Here is a 24,145-nt window from a genome sequence, read left to right as displayed (position 1 = left end):
ATACATGATTGATCTAATATTAATTATTTATACAGCAAATAATAAATTGTTATAGAACAAGTAAAGAATTATTTTTCATATAGTTTTTCATACTATAAAACCTAGAAGTCATTAACAATTTTGGTCAAGAAATATTTTGTAGGAATATCCAAAAAGAATCATTTCTTTTGTTTTTTTATCAATATGTGAAATAACTTATGGAAACTGTGTCCATTGTTGACCGAAATGAAATTTGATTTTATGCTTAAATAAAAGTAAGTTTAAATGTAGGTTTAAACAATTAGATTGAGGCAGGTGTGAATATTTTAATTTACAAGGATTCAATGATAAAGTAAGGTAGTTTGTAGGCAGGTTTTTAATGACCAAATATGCTTAAATTGTAATAGTAAAATGACTATAATGTATATAGTAGGTTGTAATGATAAAATAAACTTGATCATAATGCATAATAAATATTGTGAAATTTAGCTTAAGCAATGACTAAGGTAGTAGTGTTTAATGTTAAGTGTGGTTCTATTATAGATGGTATGTGAAGGCTTAATTAGTAAACACAAAAACACAAGCTTCATGTAAGCACCTCATGTGTACATGTTTACCATTGTACATGTTTTCTATTTTGGCGTTGAGGTGACAATAACAAACCTATGTTACCACAATAAAAATTGGCCAGCATAAAAAAATTCATTCATGCAGTTTGATGGCTCTGTGTGCAGAATTATTGATGATGAAAATATACAGGTGGAAATGAAGATTAAAATTAGTCAGTAGTTAAGAGACAGTAATAGAAGTAAAAATAAGTTCATTGAATACAGTATCATGTTTAATCAGTATTCCAAGAAGAAACAATGTTGATAATCTATTATTTTTGACAGGAAGAGTTGATGTTATTTCATGTTTAAAATTAAATTAAAAAAATGCCTATTTATAACAGTGTTGTTTTCCCCCGTGTTTTACACTGTCCGGTCTTTGTTTATTTAAAAAATATTTATAATAAATGTTTTATTTGTTTTATGGGTTGATAGGAACATGCTCGAACCGCTAGGCCAGCATCCCATTCTATGGTCTCTTAAGAAATACCATTACATTACGAGATTTTACATCCGGGAACATGCTCTAACCGCTAGGCCAGCATCCCATTCTATGGTCTCTTAAGAAATACCATTACGAGATTTTACATCCGGGAACATGCTCTAACCGCTAGGCCAGCATCCCATTCTATGGTCTCTTAAGAAATACCATTACGAGATTTTACATCCGGGAACATGCTCTAACCGCTAGGCCAGCATCCATTCTATGGTCTCTTAAGAAATACCATTACGAGATTTTACATCCGGGAACTTGCTCTAACCGCTAGGCCAGCATCCCATTATATGGTCTCTTAAGAAATAGCATTACGAGATTTTTACATCCGGAAACATGCTCTTACCGCTAGGTCAGCATCCCATTCTATGGTCTCTTAAGAAATAGCATTACGAGATTTTACATCCGGGAACATGCTCTAAACGCTAGGCCAGCATCCCATTCTATGGTCTCTTAAGAAATACCATTACGAGATTTTACATCCGGGAACATGCTCTAACCGCTAGGCCAGCATCGATCCTTCCCACGGTTTCGTTAAAAAATACTTGTACGAGATTGGAGCCCTAACCGCTAGGCCAGCATGCCTCTCCACGGTTTCGTTGAAAAAATACCAGTACGAGATTTTACATAAGGGAACATGCCCTAACCGCTAGGCCAGCATCCCTTTCCACGGTTACGCTGAAAAAAAATACCATTATCAGATTTTAAATCCGGTTTTGATATTCTTTACTAAAGACTTGGCTTTTGTAGATATTCTAGTTGGTGACCTGCGTCCTTTCATACATGTATGTACATGTATATTTACGAGCACAATACTATTCTCAGCGCATATTTCAAGTTTTTCACGGACATTTGACGCTGCATGGTACATGATAAAAACTATATAATTATACACAATATTAATGTATACATGCGAAATATGTTTGTGATTTTAATAAAGTATTTTCAATTGCTTGTGTGAAGCCACTTTCTCAAATTGAATATAGTCTTTTACAATAAGTGCCAGCTTGTGATAAGATGATTACTTTTCAAGATTTAAGTCACCCGTCACACGGATGACTGCAATCAATTAAGTCCGTGCCACAGTAATTAAAGTCTGTGCCCGTCATTATTTTGTCATTAAAATTTTATTTGATATGGATAACGTGGTACTTTTCATGAAAAATAAAATATCCAACATAATTATATATCTATTTTAGTAAAATTTGACTGAAAACCAGTAAACTGTTACTGGTTCTAACAAACCAAAATAGTTCCGAATGGAAAGTCCTCTATATAACATGGCAAAATAAATTGATTTGACTGAGTATGTTTATTGCAAACTGCATGCACGAGTTTCCGACACTTATTAGTCACATAGACGCAAGGTAACGCCCATGTTCTATAGCATTGTAGCAGAATTCAACATTTAAACATGAATTAACATGGTGAAGGAATCCGGGTCAGCTCGGCCCTAAAACATACTCGGCCCCGAGTCAGCTCGGCCCTATTACAACTCGGCACGGGTCAACTCGGCCCACTTTTAAAAATGGGTAAAGGACATCAAAGGACTCCTATTGTCACGGGCTATTATTATCAATCAATGTGTTTGTTAAAGATACCGATTAATTAGGTGATAATTATGATTGACTCATTCATTCAAATTTGATTAGTGACCACCTGCAATTAATTAGAAGATTATGCTATTAAGTAAACACGTTTTTAGCTCGACTATTCGATAAGAATAAGTAGAGCTATTGCAGTCACCCGAGCGTCGGCGTCGGCGTAACCACTTATGTTAAAGTTTTTGTAATAGTTCAAATATTTTCAAAGTCCATTGACATATGGCTTTGAAACTTTGCACACTTGTTCACCATCATGACCCCAACCTGTAGACAGGAGGAGGTAACTCTATCAAGCATTTTGACAGAATTATGCCCCTTTTTCGACTTAGAATTTACGTTAAAGTTTTTGTAATAGTTCAAATATTTTCAAAGTCCATTGACATATGGCTTTGAAACTTTGCACATTTGTTCACCATCATGACCCCAACCTGTAGACAGGAGGAGGTAACTCTATCAAGTATTTTGACAGAATTATGCCCCTTTTTCGACTTAGAATTTACGTTAAAGTTTTTGTAATAGTTCAAATATTTTCAAAGTCCATTGACATATGGCTATGAAACTTTGCACACTTGTTCACCATCATGACCCCAACCTGTAGACAGGAGGAGGTAACTCTATCAAGCATTTTGACAGAATTATGCCCCTTTTTCGACTTAGAATTTACGTTAAAGTTTTTGTAATAGTTCAAATATTTTCAAAGTCCATAGACATATGGCTTTGAAACTTTGCACACTTGTTCAACATCATGACCCCAACCTGTAGACAGCAGGAGGTAACTCTATTAAGCATTTTGACAGAATTATGCCCCTTTTTCGACTTAGAATTTACGTTAAAGTTTTTGTAATAGTTCAAATATTTTCAAAGTCCATTGACATATGGCTTTGAAACTTTGCACACTTGTTCAACATCATGACCCAAACCTGTAAACAGGAGGAGGTAACTCTATCAAGCATTTTGACAGAATTATGCCCCTTTTTCGACTTAGAATTTACGTTAAAGTTTTTGTAATAGTTCAAATATTTTCAAAGTCCATTGACATATGGCTTTGAAACTTTGCACACTTGTTCACCATCATGACCCCAACCTGTAAACAGGAGGAGGTAACTGTATCAGGCATTTTTTTTTACTATCAAGCACTTAGAATAGTCGAGCATGCTGTCCTACCGACAGCTCTTGTTGTTTCATATTTTTTTGAAAATTACTTTACAAACAAAATGCATCTAAGGAAACACATTTTTATATTCAATTCAATTCAATTCAATATTTTATTCGGCAAAAACATATAAATGTTCATCGCCAATATAACATATATACAATGGCGGTACAAATACAAAGAGAAAAGCATGAATTCATATTAATTAAATCAGTCGAATTCTTACAATAACAAAACAAAGATATACTATATATGATCTATAACATACATAAAATAAATCCACATTACACAGTCATATCATGCCTGATAGTTATCGCGCCAAAGATTAGCATTGTAAACGTATTTTGCAAGTTTATTAATAGTATTACTTTGTTGACAATTTAAAAGAGATTTGAATTTAAACAAATTTGGCCAATGACAATAATAATTAGGTAAAATATTAAGTCTAATCTGTCTGTAAAAAGGACATACTAAGAGGAAATGATACTCATTTTCTATACTATTCATATTACATTTCGTGCATATTCTTTGACTTCTATTAATGTTTCTATATCTCCCTTCTTCTATAGCTAAATTATGAGCAGAACACCGGAATCTAGACAAAGCAATTCTATAGCTATCATATTTTACACAACTTAAATATTTTTCTAATTCAAAACTGGATTTAAATAAACAGTAAGTATCAAGTTTAGGAGATTCTTTGAGCTCTGAAAACCATTGCTGTAGATATTGGTCATAAATAGTTCTTATTACTGTTTGAATTTGTAAGTTAGTGATTTCTGTATTATCCCATAAATAAGAGTATCCTAAATTATCTAATAATTGTTTAACACTTACAGACCAATTGTTAACTAATATTCCATGATCATCACGCATATTAAATACTTTAAAAACTAAAGAATTCGGGGTTTTCATAATTCTGAACCAATGTTTTATCATTCTGATTTTACGACATATAATCATCGGAACTCGTCCAAATTCACCGTAAATCGCAGAACTGGCAGTCTGTTGACGAACTTTTAAAACGTTTTTTAAAAATTTTAAATGAATTTTTTCTATATCGGGTGCCTTATGTAAACCCCAAATTTCACATCCATAATTCAGAATCGAAGTGATCATTGAATCAAATAACTTAATTTTGTCTTTAATGTCTAGTGATACAATTTCAAATAGTGAAGTAAGCGAAAACAGAGCTTTCATAGCTTGTCCAGACAATGACTTTTGTGCCTGGAAAAAACTTCCATTAGCAGACAGAGTAACACCTAAATAAGTAAATTTAGTAACAATTTTAAGTCTATGATTATCATAAAATATATCAATATTTTCAGGTCTATTACCTTTCTTACATATCATCACTACGGTTTTATCAATATTAACACTGATACCCCAATTGCAACAATAAGAATGTAAATTATTTAGAAGGTTTTGTAACCCTTCTTTGGAATAAGATATTAACACCGTATCATCCGCAAAAAGAAGTAAAAAGAGATGTAATTCGTCCATAGTGAACGAGTCAATAGAGTCGTCATATAAATATTGATACATATCATTTATAAAAAATAAAAACAACAGAGGGGGATAATGGTTCGCCTTGTTTTAACGCCCTTAAAGCTCTCAAAATTATCACTTAGCTGTCCATTTACACGTACACAAGATTTAACACTTTCATATATTTTCTGTAACATATTGACAAACTTTGTGGAAGCTCCATAAGATAATAATTTAAACCAGATTCCGTTCCTGTAAACTACATCAAAGGCTTTTCTGAAATCGACAAATGCTAAATATAGCTTCTTTTTATCATGCGAAATAACTTTATCTATGATTGAAGTTAAAACAAAAATACAGTCAATGGTACTTTTATCTTTTCGAAATCCAAATTGAAAATCACTTAACATATTATTGTCCTCGGCCCATTTTCGGAGTCTTAAATCTAATAAAGTTGAAAAGATTTTTGAAAAAAATACTACTTAATGTTATTCCTCTATAATTATTGACATTATTAAGGTTACCTTTTTTGGGGACAGGAACAATTACACCTTTAGTCCAACTATCTGGGTAAATACAATGAGTAAACATAAAATTAAATAGTTTGCATAATAACGGTGCAATAATATCTTTACACTCAACAAAACATCTCGGGGATTAAACAATCTATTCCACCGCTTTTACCACTCTTTAACATATTTAGAGCTTTCAATACTTCATCAAGGCTAAACAAAATATCAAGTTGTTCAACATTGATATTAACATCACTGTTTAATAAATTTTCAGCATCATCATTTATAAAATCGTTGTCATCAGAAAAAACATTTTTGAAATGATTGTAAAATTCGTCTTTACTAATATTACTCCCTTTTGGCGTTTTTGATTTAAATTTTTTAATTTCTTTCCAAAACTTTTGGGGCTGAGTTGAAGCCAAAGTATGTAATTGTTGTCTTTGGTTGGCATTAAATGTAGCACGTGCCTTGCGCTTAGCCAATCGATATTTACGACGCTTTTCAATGAGCAGTGCACCGTTACAATTGGTTCTATTGTTTTTATAATGCTTATTTACTGAGCGAAGCTCACGTCTAGCCGTTTCACATTCCTTCGTGTACCAAGGACTCTTAAACTTACGGTTATTTGACCTAGACACATTAAATGACCTTCCAAAAACGCTATAGGCTTTTTCATAAAGAATAGATGAAAATTTATCTACACCCGTTTTAATATCGGTATCATCTGAAATTATGCTATTTACGATTGACTCAAGATTTGTATATTCATTTTCTATCAAAGATTTATATTCATAGCTTCTATCATCATTCCAAATAATTTTATCAATAATTATTTTATCTACATTATTCAATGTTAGATCACTGTTACAACATAGGTTAAGCTGTATAGGTAAATGACTAGAGCAGGTATATAAATCATGTACAATAAAATCACTTATAACGTGGAAAAAATCTTGCGACATAAGAACGTAATCAATCATGCTATTTCCAGTTGACGACATAAAAGTATAACTACCAACACCTGCATCATCACCAATACGGCCATTCACAATTTTTAAGTCGCTGCTTACACAAATATCTAATAACTTCTTACCAGAGCAATTAATCATTTTATCCATAGAAAATCTATAAGGAATATCATTTATGCTAACTTCCGATTCATTTTTATCTAAAGTTGAAATATACTTATCAAAATTATCAGTACATTCTAAAATATCAGACCTTTCACCACATCTAGCATTAAGGTCGCCAATTACTGACACTTTTCCATATTCACTATATTTACGAATATAATGTTCAAGTGATTCAAAAAAACCTACTTCATGTGACATAAAATACACAGAATTGCTAGGAGGGATATATAAAAAACATATATATAAATCATACTCAAAACCAAAAAAATGTTTTATCTAGTTTGACCCATATAAAACCAGTGTTATCACATTCTACAATAGAAATACCGTTATTCAATCGCTCTTTAAATAGTAGGCAAATTCCACCGTGTCCGCGTTTAGATTTAATACTTTCAGGTCTGGGAACATAAACAGAATCATATCCTTTCAAAGAAAAAACTTCAACATTCTTTTGCCATGTTTCACTAAGAATAATGATATCAAAATTTTGGACCAAGTCTAAAAAATCTTCATCATCTATGCAAGAATTTAATCCTCCCACATTCCATGATACTATTTTCAAATTGTCACACTTTTCTCTGTCCCCCTATTTAGAACCATATAATTCATTATCAATATAAAGTTTATCCCTGACAAGAACCGCGCGTTTTCCCTAATAATATCTGTATTCATAGGCATCTGGGAAGAGAAGATATGAAGTTATTTTATCAATCTGTTCATATTTTTTCTTCCCAGGTTCGATAATCGTGCCTGTGTTTATATTAATTTTATCGAATCTGCAAGACAAATAAATAACTTTTTTTTCTAAATATACTTTATTTCAGCAGAGGTATAATGTATAATTATATAATAATTATAAGATATTTCTTATTATTCATTTACCTTAACAACATGCAAAACAAAGTAAATACGTTATAGGCCTATATATTTTGGGAAAGTGGGCCGAGTTGACCCGTGCCGAGTTGGTATAGGGCCGAGTTGACTCTTTTCCTGGTGAAATTGTGATTATAGCTTGAAACAAGTCGGACCTACGGGTAATTTTCACAGACACTTGGGGTTTGGAGCTCAAAACGCCTTTAAAATCCAAATAAAATGCATATTTGTCAATCCCAGCACATGTACTGATCACATATATCAAAAAAAAACATAATATAAGCCGTTTTGAAAAAAAAATCATATTTCAACAACTATAATATTATTTATAACATTTTGTCTGTTTACTTTCAAGTTGATTTTACTTTACAATGAACAAAAACATAAAAATGTATATTTCACTCTGTGACAATTAGATCTACAGTATGTCTTATATTCAAATTGGGCAACAAGATCTTAAATTACAAAATATATATAACGTAAATGGTTAGATAGACCGTAACTTATATAGGCCTTAATACTGCTATTTTAAGTGGACAGGTTCTTACTTTCCATCTAAGTATTCATTAAAGAGAGGTTAATTGTTAAGAAAAAAAGTCCAGGAATGAATTTCGAGTGAATCTATAAAACTGCCTTGCGTCGGATGTTCTATTTGAAACGGACTATAGAATTTGTTTTCCGTCTATCTTCGCTAAACTCCGTACCCGGCGATTCGATTTTGTTTACGTGAATCGTTCGTTAGCAACGCGCATTTAACGTAAAATTCAATAATTGTAAGAATTAGATATGTTAAAATAAACAAATTAAAACACGTATTTTATGTTTTTCTCATGTAATTATGTGTACAAAAAGACAAATTCGATGTTACTTACAAATAAGATACCGGGTTATTAATATAGACGATTTTATATCGGTGACGAGTGTCGATGCCCCTATAGCTCAGTGGTTAGAGCACTGGTCTCGTAAACCAGGGGTCGTGAGTTCGACTCTCACTGGGGGCATGTGGAAACATTTTTTTTTTCGATTCTTTTTAAGTTTCATTCACTCACTACTTGCACAATAATGTAATTATTTGATCAATAATTAATTAATAATAAAAAATGAAAATGATAGAAAAAAATGAAAAAAAATATGTTTATATGAATTTCCTTTTTTTTTGGATGGGAGTTAATTTTAGAATATGATCCAGAATTAGTTGAACTTTGTTTGCTAATTAAACTAGTTATACAGTACCTGTTGAAGGTTACCTTTGATTTTGCTCCCTTAATATAATTTTATAATGTTTATTCAAAATACAGCAGACAATAAATATTGGATCATAATTATTATACACGTATGTACAGACAAAAAACTCTAGATTTGTTCAAATAAGCATCAGTCAATGAGAAAAGACACATAGTTATTACTACATAATATTACAATTGCAGCTAAATGCACGTACACTTGTATTAAAAATTAAGCTTGGTCCTCAATCAACTTATTCTCCTGTTGTCTTCCTTTATCTGAAGATATGTGAGGGACAACACAGGAGAATGTGCTGTATTTTCTACCATCAAACTATCACTACTCCTCTAGGTCAATAGGTCAATGCAGTGATTTTATTTTTACCCAAAATAAATTAGGATATAGATCTAACAGAACTGGCAGTGTAGGAGGAGAATGGGGGGGGGGGGGACTTTATCATTAGATTTTCCCCAGCAGTGTTGAAAAGTTACCATGGTTTTACCTATAAATTCCTGATTTACTTTTAGTTTGAGGGGGAAGTGGGATGTAAGCAGCAAATGACTTGTGCAATTACATATCAGCAATATTTAATAATCCCCATATTTTGATGTATTTGTAGGAATTTGAGGAGAGACAGTTAAGATGGGAGCACAGGGAGGTGGAGCTAGAGAGACAGATCGCTACCCTAGAACGTCAGACGGCACAAATAGCAGGAGCTGCCGCTAAGGTCAGTATCATTATACACACATATAAATGCTTTTCCTGTACTTGTAAAAAATTACATATTATAATGGCGCAAATAACATAGTAACAGGTAAGGTTAGGATAATATATTCGCATAAAATCACTAGTTGTTAAATCAAAATTAAGAAAATTTGCCAAAAAAAATTATTTTTTTTTTCTGATTATCAAACATGTATGGAATAAAGAGATGATAAACAAAACAACACAATTTATCACAACATGTTTTGCTTTAATAAACTTCATCAGTTGATATGATAAATTACAAAGGAAATGATCATATTATTAATATTTATATAATAAATAAATATGACAATCATAAACAGTGTAACAAATGATAAATGGTATAGGAAATTCATATTTAAGTAATGTAATGTATGAAAGGGATGGTAATAATTGTGTAGTATATGTCCATAATTCATATTAGTTTCCAGTCAAATAGTATATATTTTATACCTTTAAACACAAAGGATATTTGGAAGACATTCTAAATGTGCACCAAATATTTAATTGTATATCCCAAATTTAGCATATTACTTGATCATGGTCTTGAGTGATTTAAATACATGTTTTTAAATCTTAGTAAGAAATTTTTACCTTTTTCCTTTATTCTTATGTAGATTATGTACATTGTACAATGATAGATAGAAATTTAAGAGACTCAGTATTGTTTTGTAAAAATAAAATCATGTCTATTTCAGTTTGAGGAAGCAGTTGGCAGACTGCCAGATTCTAAACTTCCAGTGGCTAACCAGTTAGAACAGGCTATAAGCACTATTAAATCTAATGTGAGAGTTATACTGGATACACAAGCTGATTCCAAGAGACTTAAAAAGGTAACAAAGAGACTATCCTGCTAGCTTATATAGTTGGGATGTTGGTAACAAAGATTTACTCACGTTTTTTGCTTATATACATGTACATGTAGTTTAATGCCAGAAATATTTATCAAAGGGCATCTTGCTTATATCAGAACCAGTTAAAGTTGTCAAATTACCTTGATAGTGTGACCATTCAAAAAATAAAATTGTAAAAATTTTACCTTTGTTTCAGATGTGATTATTTTGTACTGTAATTATAGATTTAATCTGTGTTTTAAAATGATATTTTTTTTTCATTTACATAGAGAAATGAGGAGCTGGAAAAACACAGTAGAGAATTAGAGCATGCTTTGATTGCTCGTGACAAGGTGATAGCCGATCTACGACTGCGCATGCCGGCCACGGCAGAACGAGATGAGATGATCCTGCGGGCACAGTCTAAAGCCAACACAACGGCAGAGATTAACAAGGCAACGCATGATCGTAACTTTGACAGCGAGCAGTCGATGAAAATAGCTCAGTCTACAATAGGGAGCTTGCAGGTAAAGCTAAATCAAGTCAAATATTTTATTGGTTAAAACATATACATGTTCATTGCCAAATAACTTTTTGGCTGTAAAACCAAAATACAATAAAGCAAAGCATGTTAAAAATAATATTAGATTTTTTTAATAAAGGCGAATAAAAAATGACTCCATTTAATGGAAATTAATGTACAATGTATGCTATATGCAGAAAATCTTTGGTTTTTTGTTTGTTAGAATTTCCTTTTTGAACATTTTGGCATGCGCTTTTAGAGTGTAATGTTACTATTTACTCAGTACAATTTTAGGTTTTGCTTTATATATTGATTGGCTTAACTTAAATCAGTCATCTCATTGTCATTATAGCAATAAAAATTTAATGTGTGCACTATGTTGAAATTTCATGACATTACTATTTCTACTATAGAAATTCTACATCAATAGGCAAGAATTTAACAGAATAAAGAATTAATCTGTTAGCTTCAAAATAAAATGTTTCATCATAATCTGTATATGAAATGTGTTATGTGTTGAACTTTTATTGTAACATTTTTATTTTTTTTGTTACCATGACAACAGGCAAGAATTCAACAGAAAGAGGAGACAATCTGTAAATACCAAGACCTGTTACGTCAAGCTAGAGAAGATATGCAGGAAATGAACAAAAGGCACGAGCAAGAGTTACGGGCCATGCAGCAGAAAATACACATGAACACTGACGCAGCCTTCAGCAAGTTTAAAGAGGCCGCCCAGCAAATTATGACTCAGAAATTAGCTCGTCCAATCTCTAATAAACAGGTACTTTATTTTTATTGACCATTTACATGCAAAAAGTAAAATAAACCCAGAAGAGTAACAGGATACATGCAATTAATAACTTGATATTAATCAAAATACCAAACATGTTTTAGCCTTTATGGCTTGTCATTGTGTATATCTATAGTAATTTCTACACAGTAAAATATGTGAAGGAAAAAAAAAAGGTGAAACCAAACATGACCTTTATAGACAAGTTGGGTTCATTTAGAGGTTACGTTGTTCTTTTTTAATCAATGAAGAATTGTGACTTTTATTAAATTTTACAGGGTGATCTTTATTCAGAGGTATTCTTTAACACAGGTTTGACTGTTATACAGTATATAGAAATAGTTTTAGCCAATGTTTAAGACCATCATTGACAAAGGCCACAAACAGAGAATCTTCCACTTCAGCTGACCATTTCCCTATAAATGTTTTACAATCAAGTTTCCTGGTAATAAGTAATTGAAAGAGAATCCAAAAATGAGGCTATCTAATTTTTACAAGGCGGCATAGCCCCCCGAGTATTAATCAGATTACCAAGTGTTTTGATGTTCTTTCTCTTTTGTAACATAGACAAAATTAAAAACACCTTCCCTGTTGTCACAGTATGAAACCCCTGAAAAAAGTAACCAATGAATAGGATATTTCTATCGCTATCCCTTTTTTTGCCGTCACAATAAGAAAACCCCAGAAAAATGAGCCAATCAATGGGTATGCTCAAGAGTACGGTAACTAATACCTGCAATCCAGTTAACACACTGTGCATGTTTATGTAAACTAATTAACTCTGACACATTTCCAGCAGAAAGGTCCCCAAACTATGATACAATTATAATTGTCCTATTTATAAACAGTAAGTGTTAAAGTAAACCTGTTGTATTTAAAGCTTGCACGGTTGAATGAACTTGAAGAGTTGGTGGTAGAACAAGAGAACGCACTGGCTGCCATGGCTCACAAAATACGATCTAAAGACGAAGATATTGTTAGTCATAAAACTAAACTTCAACAACAGATGCATAGTCATGCTGGTGAAAAACAAAGGTAAATAGTTTACAACTAGAAAATGAATAGTTTTAAGTATTCAGTTACATAAGTTTTTTTTCCAAGAGTGATGGTTTTTAAAATATTTGTATAAGCAGAAAGTAGTGTTATCCAGAAGCAAAATGATCATTGTGACAAAAAGTTGCCACAGTTAATTAGAGCATGAGTAAGAAATTTGGAAAAGAGATAGCCTAATAATAAAGATGTCTGCCCCTCTTAACCCAGGGAGTGCTGGTCTGAGCCCTGCTGTATCACTGACATGTGCTCTGATTTGAAACCAATACAGTTTAGTTCAAGGGCACTGACTCTAGATTAGTTCAAAATGAAATAAACATCAAGCTTTCCACAAAATCAGGCTGAAATTAATGTGGTTAAGTCAAAAAGCAAAGTGGCGACTGTGACTTGAATGTCAATAACAATTTGGGCTTAAAAGCTTCATGCCTCCAGATGAGCCAAAATATTTCAAGAAAGTCTAAACTTATTTTTTAAGAAAGTTTTTTCATGAAAATTAGCATTTATCTAAAGGCATGCTGCTTTAATTAAGAAATGACAGCAGATTAGACAGATGGTTCAAGCTGTACATGCATATTAACATATCATGGATATTCTGGAAGTGTTAAAAAAAAGATTAAAAAATAAAATACTTGGTTGTTTTTTACCAAAAAATAGTTCCCAATTAACACTTAACCTGCTTGAACTGGAAGTGATCAGCCTTTGCTACCAGTATATAGCCCGGCCAGCCTGCACATCTGTGCATTCTGACCAGGCTCTATTCTGTTCAGTGTTGACTGACATACTTAAAATCTTCATCCTGATATCCCCAAAATTCTTAATAGACGGTTCCATAAATAGAAGGTGGTCAAGGTCATTTTATAAGTTAAGAAATTTCTAGTACTTACTCCTAAAACTACATGTACATCATTCCACTCCTACACTGCCTATCACTGTTTCCCCTTTCCTGTCTTCTCACAAAACAGCAAGTGTTTGATATTTACTAAGACAATCTTATATCTTTATCATTTTTATGGTGTATACATGTATGAATGTTACTACTTTGATAAAACTGTGAAATTTCATGCCCTCGAATATATGTGAATTCGCAGTATATAACACATTTTGCTTCTTTAATGTATATCAAGTTACTTACAAAATATTAAATGTTTTGAAATTTACTGTGCATGTGTATGATATTATTTTTAGTGTTGTTGGACAGCTGTCTGAGGAACTTGCCAATAAGCAAGCAGATGTTGACAGACTGACAAGAACTGTGGAACATCAGGCTAAAGAACTTGAACTGCTCAATGAGGAGCTCGGTACAGCCAAGGATGCTAACTCTCGTGCACCGACTACAACAATGAAAAACCTTGTGGAGAGATTGAAGAATCAGCTAGCGTTGAAGGAGAAACAACACCAGGTATGTTATATATGTTATGTTACATATCATTCCACTATTCAAAAACACCAGGTATGTTACATATGTTATGTTACAAATTATTCCACTATTCAAAAACACCAGGTATGTTACATATGTTATGTTACAAATTATTCCACTATTCAAAAACACCAGGTATGTTACATATGTTATGTTACAAATTATTCCACTATTCAAAAACACCAGGTATGTTACATATGTTATGTTACAAATTATTCCACTATTCAAAGTGAATTCAAACTTTCATTGACAACTGATGATGAACTAAAATACATGTTAGAGAACGCTATTAAGTTGACATAAATTTATCTTATACAGTACAATGTATCTATAATACTTGTTTTATGAAGGAAGATGCTAAACTTATTTATTTATAGATTCATGACCATAATGCTCTCCATTTTGTTTGTTGCATTGCTGGGTACTTTACCAATGGTTTTGTGTTGCAGGGTACTGTTTGGGAATGTTATAGTTTGAACAATCAGATATTTATACATAGTAATCAAGATAACTTTTCACTGATGTTCAATACATGATACTTGAATATTTTCAGGCTTTAAGTAAGGCCCTGACAGAACTTAGAGCAGACATGGTTACCCAGGCCCAGGAACAAGTTAAGGCCCATTCTGAAGATTCATCTCAGCAAGTTAATGTACAGAAAATTGTTGATAAACATACAAAGGAGCTAACTGTAAGTATACTTCTAGATTGATATTACCAAATTAATATTTTGTGTTGATATTTTATGAAATTGTTCTTTAAGAATTTTGATAATGCAAACTGTTGATGGTTGAACTACATGTATTCTGTTTGTGTCTGATACAGCAATTTTCATCAAAGCAATTTTGAAATAACATCAGGCTTGTGATTTAGATGTCTGCCTCTTAACTCGGGTATTATATTTTAAGGTTTACATAAGTTCTGGCAATGTGGCCTCATATGAAACTATTGAGTACTTATTGTTTGAGCCGTGTCACGACAAAACCAACATAATGGGTTTGCGACCAGCATAGATCAAGACCAGCCTGCGCATCCACACAGTCTGATCAGGATCCATGCTGTTCGCTTACAGACCCTATAACAAGTCAAGAAACTGATAGTGAACAGCATGGATCCTGACCAGACTGCGCGTATGCGCAGGCTGGTCTGGATCCATGCTGGTAGCAAACCCATTATGTTGGTTTTGTCGTGACGCGGCTCATATGTTTTTACCCAGATATTGGGCATTGAAGTGATTGATATAAGACTATTAGTTTGACTCTCAAGCTTGAATAAGAATGGAAATTATCAAATTTTCAAAGATACTTCTATTTCATAAAGTCAGCAACACAAAGATCAGAGATCTTATTTCTTCAAGCTGTATGTAGAATAAACATAAAATAAGTGTCTCTTTTTGTTATATCAGGACCAGATAGAAGATCTACAGAACACAATAGAAAGACAGAAGAAGGAATTGAAGAAGAGAAAGGACAAAGAGAGTAGTTTACAGTCTGAGATTGATGACTTTAGAGAAGAACTAAGTAAGAATTCTTCCTGGTAACCTTTCTTGCATTGATACCATGTAGTATTAAGATTAGATTGGTGAAATCAAGATAAGTTATTCCAGCTCAAGAAATGAGCCGTGTCATGACAAAACCAACATAGTGCGTTTGCGACCAGCATGGATCCAGACCAGCCTGCGCATCCACGCAGTCTGATCAGGTTCCATGCTGTTCGCTTACCAACTCTATTTTCAAGTAGAGAAACTGATAGCGAACAGCATGGATCCTGATCAGACTGCGGGGATGTGCAGGCTGGTCTGGATCCATGCTGGTCGCAAACCCATTATGTTGGTTTTGTCATGACATGGCTCAAATATTTATCACATAAACCACGGCACAGGAGTGTAATACACCCATTTTATAAAAACGATATAACACTAATGTTTAATTACACTTGCTCAATAAATTTAGTATTTAATCTACACTCATTCAGTATCCTCTTTATATTTTCCAACTTAATATATTTGAGGGTAGTGGTGGCCTAGTGGTTAAGGTGTCTGCCTCTCAACCCACAGGTCATAGGTAAGGTTATAGCCCTACTTTGGTCAGAATCATGACTCCAGTACTGGTTAGTTTCCAGGAAGTAGACTTGAAAGTGATTAATGTAAAAAAAGTCTAGACAAAGTGTGATCCCTTAGATGCATTAATAACAAAATTACATCAGTATTGCAGACTCAGTTTGATTGAGTGTGTACATGAAGGATAATTAAACAGTACCACATCCGGGTGACATCCCTTAGCACCAGCTTGAGCGGAAATAGATTTTCAAGACTTCAAATGTTGGAATCAATGATCCATAAGTTGCTTTCGCTGTCAAGCTTGAACAGAATATGTTTAAACTATCTAAACATAATTATTATATGCATTATGTTACATTAAGAAATATTTTAATCTAAATTATTATATTTTTGTCATGAAAATAAGATAATTACGTCACAATTGCAGCCCAAAAGGAGAAATCTGTGCATAAATTAAAGGGAGATAAGCAGAGGCTAGAATCAGAAATTGAAGAGCTTGAAAAGAAGGTAGAAAGAATGAGTACAATGAAAACACAGGTAGGACTTTTACATTTCAAATATTTGAAAAAACAAAAACATTAAAACATTTACAAAACAATATGTTGTGTAAATTGACTAACTCCATTCCATTGAAAGCATACTGCAAAATCATTTTTATTCATGGGGCACTTATATTCTTGGTTTTTGTGGATAAGTCAACCCACAAATTTAAAATCCAATGAAATTTCATTACGTCTGCTGTAAAATTATTTTGCATCCCATTATTTACGTTTTATCTTTTGGGAAACAAAAAAAGTCCGCGAATTTAAAAACCCATGAAAATTTTGGTTTTGATAAAACCATTAAATTTCATGCCCACAAAATTAAGTGAATTTACAGTACATGTATATGGTGTTAAACTAAACACCTGCTACATGTATGCCAGCTGGTAAAATTATTATTCTTTTTGGAAGACACAGTTTTGTGTTTTTAAAGATGTTTTGTTCTACAGAGATAAAAAATATAGTGGAAATCTTTTCTTTGTGAAGAAGTTGTTGTTGTAAAGAGGTAATTGCTCTAGAGGTGGTCGCTCTGTAAAGGTTTTACTGTAGTTATACCCAGACAATAGCTTTTGTATATAAAGCTGAAAGTTGCCATGTGAACATATTAATGTGATGATATCTTAAAGATATACTAGGCTCAAATTTGACATTAGGAAATATATCTTTAAACCAAACCAGAATGAAATGAATGAAATATAATTATGTATGCATTAATATTTTCTAAATATGTTTTATACAGAAAACTGGTGAAGAGAATACAAAGCGTGAAATGGATGAGTTGAGACGTCAGGTTCGACTCCTGGAAGGTGAACTAAAGCGTAAGGGCCAGGCGGCAGAGAAACCATACGATGTTAAGAAAGAATCACCAAGGGATCCTCCACCTAAGGTAAACTTTTACTTAGTTTGAGCCTCGTAAAATTATTTACCACTTCCATTTCAATACACGATGGGGTTACAGAGTGTGAAGGCATATACAATAAAAGCTTTTAGCAAACAAGTTATCTTAAATCAAAAACAATTTGCTGGTAGATGAGACAAGATCTAAAGCACCATTTAGGCATCTGTTGAGTTTAAGACAGAAAAGCCTGGTATCAAAAAAAAAAAAGACAAAAAAAATTCATTAGCTGGATTGTAAAAGACTAGCTTTTAAGAAAAGAAAGATTTTCATGCAAATTGATAATACATGTACATCATCAGTATAAGAATTTCACTGGTCTATAAAAATGATTTTATGAACTATGATCCAAAGTGGCCAAGTGCTTTAGGATTCCTGACTCCATATTTCTGCTGAAGGTTTGAATACTGTCAGGAAGATTGAATTTTCACAGACTATCAAGTTAGCTGGCAGCATGTCAGTGGTTCATCCTGTGTACCCATACCTGCCTCACATAATGCAGGGTTTGTGGGCATCACGCATTGTCTTTCATCCAATAAATCTGGAAAAGTAATAATTGTTTCAAGTTATATAACTGTTATAAAACCTGACTTAAGAAAGTAAAATTTAAAGGAAAAAAGTGACCATAAGGACAATAAGGATAAATAGTTTATAAAGTTTATGAAGATACCATGCATGTTATATTATAGGGGAGTGGAGGCAGTGAGGAGCTTCTAAAATGGGAGGAGAGCAAGAAGTGGCAGAAAACTGTGGAGAAAATGAGGTCAAAGATCAAGGAAAGAGATGCTGAGATTGACAGACTACAAAAATCTAATAAAATGCTCAAAGATATATCTGACAGGTAAGTTTGTGTTTTATGAAAGGTAATAATGGAAATAATTTTTTGAGACTAATGTTCCATTAGTTGTAGTTCCAGCTCTATAACTAGTGTGCAAAATTAAGATCATTTGCTTATTCTGTTTTCCCAGAATAATTTTTCTAATTGTGGAAAATTACCCATAATTGAAAAGTGTTCCTGCGCTTTTCACTAAAATCAGACTTAGAATAGCACAAAATACAATTTTCAATTTATTTCTGGGTATATTTCTTAATTATCTTTTGCATATATATATATTTCTGTTTTAAGTTTCTCAGCTGATCTTTGTAAGAAATTCAAATTTTATGTTTTTAGGCTTTTGGTCCTCAGTGGAGTTCCTTTAAGAACAAAGGATAAAATAACTGCTTTGAACTAGAGAAGCCTTACCTATTAGGGCTATATCTAAATGATTGAATGTGAAACTGCACAAAAATAATGCATTCAAAAGTTATTGTTAAAATAACATGTCTATACAAAGAAGATAATATGAATATATGTCTGTAATCATGATAAAAGCAACCAAGTTACGTGAGTACTAAGAGTGGCAAACTGGCCATTATTTTATACCTTATTTGTCTGTAATCAAATTTATACTGTATGACAATAATGTTATTGAGATTTGAAACAGACTATAGCTTTGACTTGCTTTAATATTTACAAGTTCATTCATGTTTTATAAGCGTGGGTATTTCCAATAGTTTATAATCTATATACTTGTATTGGTAGTATATTGTACAAAAATGTATAGTATTGGATTATTTAATACTATACATGTAAAATGTAGATTGAATGATGAATATATCTGAGGCTTTTATGAAATTGTGCATAAGTTAAGCGGTTAAATACCAAATATAGAAAAAAAGTTTGTGTGATTTGTTTAATTCAAAGGTTTAATTGACATCAAATGAGATTAGTTTTCAATTGATTAATACATGTTGATATATATGATTAATTATTAATGGAGATAAAAATGGTAGGCTGATTTTACTCAGTTTTGTTTATTGTTAGATATCTTTGCATTCACTTATAGCTTGTAAAATTGAAATGTGTCTTGACTTAAGTTAACTTTAGAGATAAAAGACTTTGCAAAGAATACTTTTTTCAGACATATTCTTATCTTGTTATGTGTGAGTGCTGTGCAAATTTACTGCAAAGCTTATTGCATTATATCAAGATAAGTGACATCTTAAATGCATACTGTGGCTTCATGATTTATTATTAAAAAAATTTCAATAAGCATTTGGATATAAGGTTTAACTTTATTTCATAAAACAAGCTTACCTTTTGAATATGTTATGTTAGACAATTAAATTAATGAAGTGAATTAAAGTATAGCATGCTAGCATGATGGGCTTTTTAACATTTAAGTGGGATTGACATGCATTATTTTGTGTAGTATGATTTTACATTACACATTGAAGAAAAAAATGTATGCGTGGGCCTTAAATTATATTAATGGAATAAATATCATATTAGTAGTATATCTTGAGATTAGGTTATTATGTCATAAAAAAAATAGTGAAATCAACCAAAATTTGACCTGTGACTCCCTAAAAACTAGTAGAATGCCAAATCCCCTCTGGTTTAAGCATTATTTGTAACCCCCTCTGGTAAAAAAAATTCTAGAAAATGACAGTGTTTGTCCCTCAAACTTTATTCACTTTATGATATAATGACATTTAATGGTATTTTCATTACAGACTTACAAGGGAGAAGGATAATTTAGAGAGGAGACTAAGTGCCAAACCCTCAGGAGGTGCTGCAGCCCCACCCCTCACATCCGCACCTTATAAACCTGACCATCAGCTGGAGAAACTTAAAAACCAGAATTATCAACTTCAGGAAGAGGTTAGTTAATCAATGTCTAAAATATGTGTACAATAAAGGTTCTTGTCATGACATTGGTAGAATGGTTCCATTGTGATCAATGAAAATCAGTGTCAGTCACAGTGTAACTTTTCTTTAATGAAAATATCCATAAAATTCATTGACTAGCCAAAGCTGGGTATGGTCTTTTCAGGAAAAAACAACAACAAAGACATACATATCAAATAAGGTTGCAATATAATTCTTTTATACAAAAACCCATTCTTCCTTTTCCCTCAACATATTTCATGATAAAAGACTTATGATTTTAAAGTCATTCTGATATTAGTAAGGTCATATGATGACATTCCATATTCAATCAGGTTGCTTGAACCATCAACCCTTCATAAGCTAAAAGAATAGCTTCCATACTTGATAGATAAAGATTTTGTAGCTTCTTAATGGATTTGAGTCAGTAGATGTTAGTGGCAAACAATTGCCAGTTCAGTGAGCCTAACAACAATGTTTCAGACATGATTGTCTGTAAATGAGATTTTCAGGATTGCCTATTGAAAGCATAGGGTTGTCCTTGACACACTGTTATTTAAAGATTTAATTTCAAAATATTCCCATACTACAAATATACAACCTGTCCTGAAAGATTCCAAGATATAAATTTAGCATACTTATCTAAACTCTGTATTTTACAGGTATATGTAGGTTTGAATATAGAAATCAAGTCCAGTTTCAATTTAAAAATGTAATTATTTTAGTTGATAATAAGGTACATGCTGCAAATTTAAGAATAGAACTTATGTGTTTGAATTTTATAACTTACAGGTAGCAGAGTTAAAACGACAGTTGCTGCTTGGAAGAGAGGTACCTCTACAAGAAGAGAAGATAAGAAGTCAGCAACTTGCTGAACAGGTGGAGATAATGGAGCAAGTTGTTGCTCAGAAACAACAATCCACTGCCAAGGTACTTGAATACATGGCCATATTAGGCATACCTCTGTCTTTAATGCCCTATTTGTCAAAGAATTCATTCATGTTTTGTAAAACGAGTACATTAATGCAATTGAAGATCAAAGATTTCATCACAAAATTGTTAATAATAAAATTCAGTGAACATTTTTTTAAATATCATCATACAGGGTGATCCAAAATATCTGATACTGTTTTGAAGTTGAATAAATAAGTCATTCCTGATGCAATAATTAAGGGCTATATACCATTGTAAAGAGAATTGTCATATGTCTCTCTTAAATGTAATTTACGGGAAAACGTTGACGTCACAACGTCATAGATGACGTCATCAAATAATAGTTGTTTTTCAAAATGGCGACGTCAAAACAGAAGGCTGCAGAAGTAGTTAAACTTTATTTTGTACATGTATACATGTATTGTAATCTTACATGTTTGACCTTGAAATAACTGAAACAATCTTCTCCATGTATACCAGTGTCTCATATTTCCGTGATACTTAACTGTTTAACGAGGACAACAAAATTAATGTGAGAAGAAAAAAATTCTTGAAAATACCTTGAATATTGTACAATAGACATGTCAATTACATCATAGTATATTCAATTCAATGTTTGCATTAAGCAATAATGTACACAACATGAAATTAACACCCATCTGCTGCATAGTGAGTAAAAGTTGTTGACTCATATTTCCAAGGCAGTTTACATTTTAACGTTTTAAACGCAAAATAAATAGTAACCTTTATTTATGTTTAGCACATCTATACCTAGCCTCATCTGCAAGCGGGGATTTTCTCTGTAGCATTTATCAAATATTTCAATGGTTGTTTAACAGAGACAATTGTCTTTAAAGGTATGAAAACTGAAAATTGAATGGTGAAATAATTTATATTGCTCTTCATCTGAATAATATAATAAGTTTTCTCAGTCATATGTGTAACATTTTGATAAAAAAACAAAAGTAAAAGAAAGTGAAAGTAAAACTGGCAGGTGCATGAAGTCTATGGGGCACTTTGAGCTGTTTATGCTGAATACCTTGGAGATATAAGTAACATGGAAATATGAGGCACCAGTATACCATTATCTTTTTATCTGTTTAACTTTCTTATTGCATAATAATCACATTGATGTTTCTCAGTCTCATTCACCACAGGGATAATGATGATTATTCTTAATATGAAATTATCCATCTATTTCAGTCACCAACAGAAGGGTCAGGGTCACAGGGGTCAGAGTATCAGGTGATATTTGAGAAGAGTCAGAATTTACAGAAACAGGTGCTCAAACTGTCAGAGGAGAACATAGAACTGAAGTTTGAGGCTGAACAAGCCAAGAAAGATATTCCCAGACTAAAGGTTCATTTTGTTTTACTATTGCTATAATTAATATAGGCCTAACACTCATTTACTGCTCTTGTTCCACAATCAATGTGCACTCCTTTGAACTTAAGCTTATTCATGTATCATGTTTCAATAGTTTTATGTGCAAAATTTATATAAAAAAAAATAGAAAATGGAAAATAACAAGAAAATTATAAAAAGTTTTGCTTTTTTTATGCCACCACAGGATCTGCGATGGTTCTGCCATAGAAATTAAGCAAAAGCAATCTGTATATAATGTAATAACCATACAGCCATAAAATATTTTCTTGCATATCAGAGAGAATTATCTACTGTTTACATCGGTGCTAGAAAGCACTGTTTTACACCCCCCATGTCAGACAAGTCGCAAACTTTAAATAATGTCGTTCCTTCGTCTTTCATGAGTGAATTGCGTTCTTAGAATGTTGTCATTTGCCGTTATGATTTAAGTTGTTAATTTGTATGCTTCTATAAGAAAAGAAAGTGCTAAATAGAAATATATAAGTTTTCATAATTTTTTTCTGGATTACAATTAATATGAAATATGCAAGAAAAAGACACAAACACTGGCTGTTGTTACTGTTCAGCGGAAACTTGGGAGAGCCTCGTTAAATAAACAGTCACGCTTAAGCTACATATTCCAGTCTGTACAGTGGCAGCCAGTGTAAGATCCTCATAGACTACAATGGGTGTTCGGTTATGTAAAATATTGGTCGTCTGCTAGTTTAGAAACTGTTAATCGGTGTGTTGTTGTAAAACCCAGCATCTTTATTTATTGTGTAATTAATGATTGAAAGAATGATTCTGATTACTTACCTACTGTTACACAAATTAGAATATCCAATCTGAAAAGTAACATATATTTGTGATGTTAATGATATTTTTGTGTTGTTTTATCAGGACAGAATTACAGATCTACAGAGATATGTAGAGGCTCTGAAGTCAGAGAATAGTCAGCTTCTAGCTGGTGATGGTACCAATAGATCCATGGATTCTGCTGGATCTTCAATCAGAAGGGTAATTTATAATGTTATAGTAACATTCTATTCTAAAATAATTATTTTTAAGAGATTATATTTAAGGGATTTTTTTCTCACTTAAATAACGATAATAGCAAAGATCATTGAACCATTGGTTATGTGGTTTAGTTGCGGACTTTGACCAGGTTTTACCACTCATGATGTGGGTTCAAATGCTGCTAGGATAATATGAGT

General features: G+C 32.3%; 1 protein-coding gene and 1 non-coding gene across 2 annotated transcripts in view; both read left to right on the top strand.

Annotated features, from left to right (window-relative positions):
- Nucleotides 1-24,145, top strand: part of LOC132727339 (centrosomal protein of 290 kDa-like) — a gene marked incomplete at its 5' end in the record, with an annotated part of 53,855 nt that overhangs the window by 23,423 nt on the left and 6,287 nt on the right. Inside the window, 15 exon segments of the mRNA XM_060712777.1 lie at nt 9,687-9,794; nt 10,510-10,644; nt 10,935-11,171; nt 11,733-11,951; nt 12,841-12,995; nt 14,196-14,409; nt 14,981-15,118; nt 15,833-15,947; nt 16,914-17,023; nt 17,768-17,914; nt 18,613-18,764; nt 20,480-20,627; nt 21,426-21,563; nt 22,770-22,925; nt 23,832-23,948. Coding sequence (XP_060568760.1) covers nt 9,687-9,794; nt 10,510-10,644; nt 10,935-11,171; nt 11,733-11,951; nt 12,841-12,995; nt 14,196-14,409; nt 14,981-15,118; nt 15,833-15,947; nt 16,914-17,023; nt 17,768-17,914; nt 18,613-18,764; nt 20,480-20,627; nt 21,426-21,563; nt 22,770-22,925; nt 23,832-23,948 — 2,289 coding nt within the window.
- Trnat-cgu (transfer RNA threonine (anticodon CGU)) lies at nt 8,772-8,844 on the top strand. The gene has a single exon. It is a non-coding gene; the product is annotated as a tRNA-Thr (tRNA).

This window comes from Ruditapes philippinarum, unplaced genomic scaffold (genome assembly GCF_026571515.1).
Source record: "Ruditapes philippinarum isolate M1 unplaced genomic scaffold, ASM2657151v2 ctg4147_1_1_1_1, whole genome shotgun sequence".
NCBI classification, from domain to species: domain Eukaryota; kingdom Metazoa; phylum Mollusca; class Bivalvia; order Venerida; family Veneridae; genus Ruditapes; species Ruditapes philippinarum.
The sequence above is the reverse complement of the archived record's forward strand: the minus strand, read 5'-3'. Positions and strand labels throughout refer to the sequence as shown.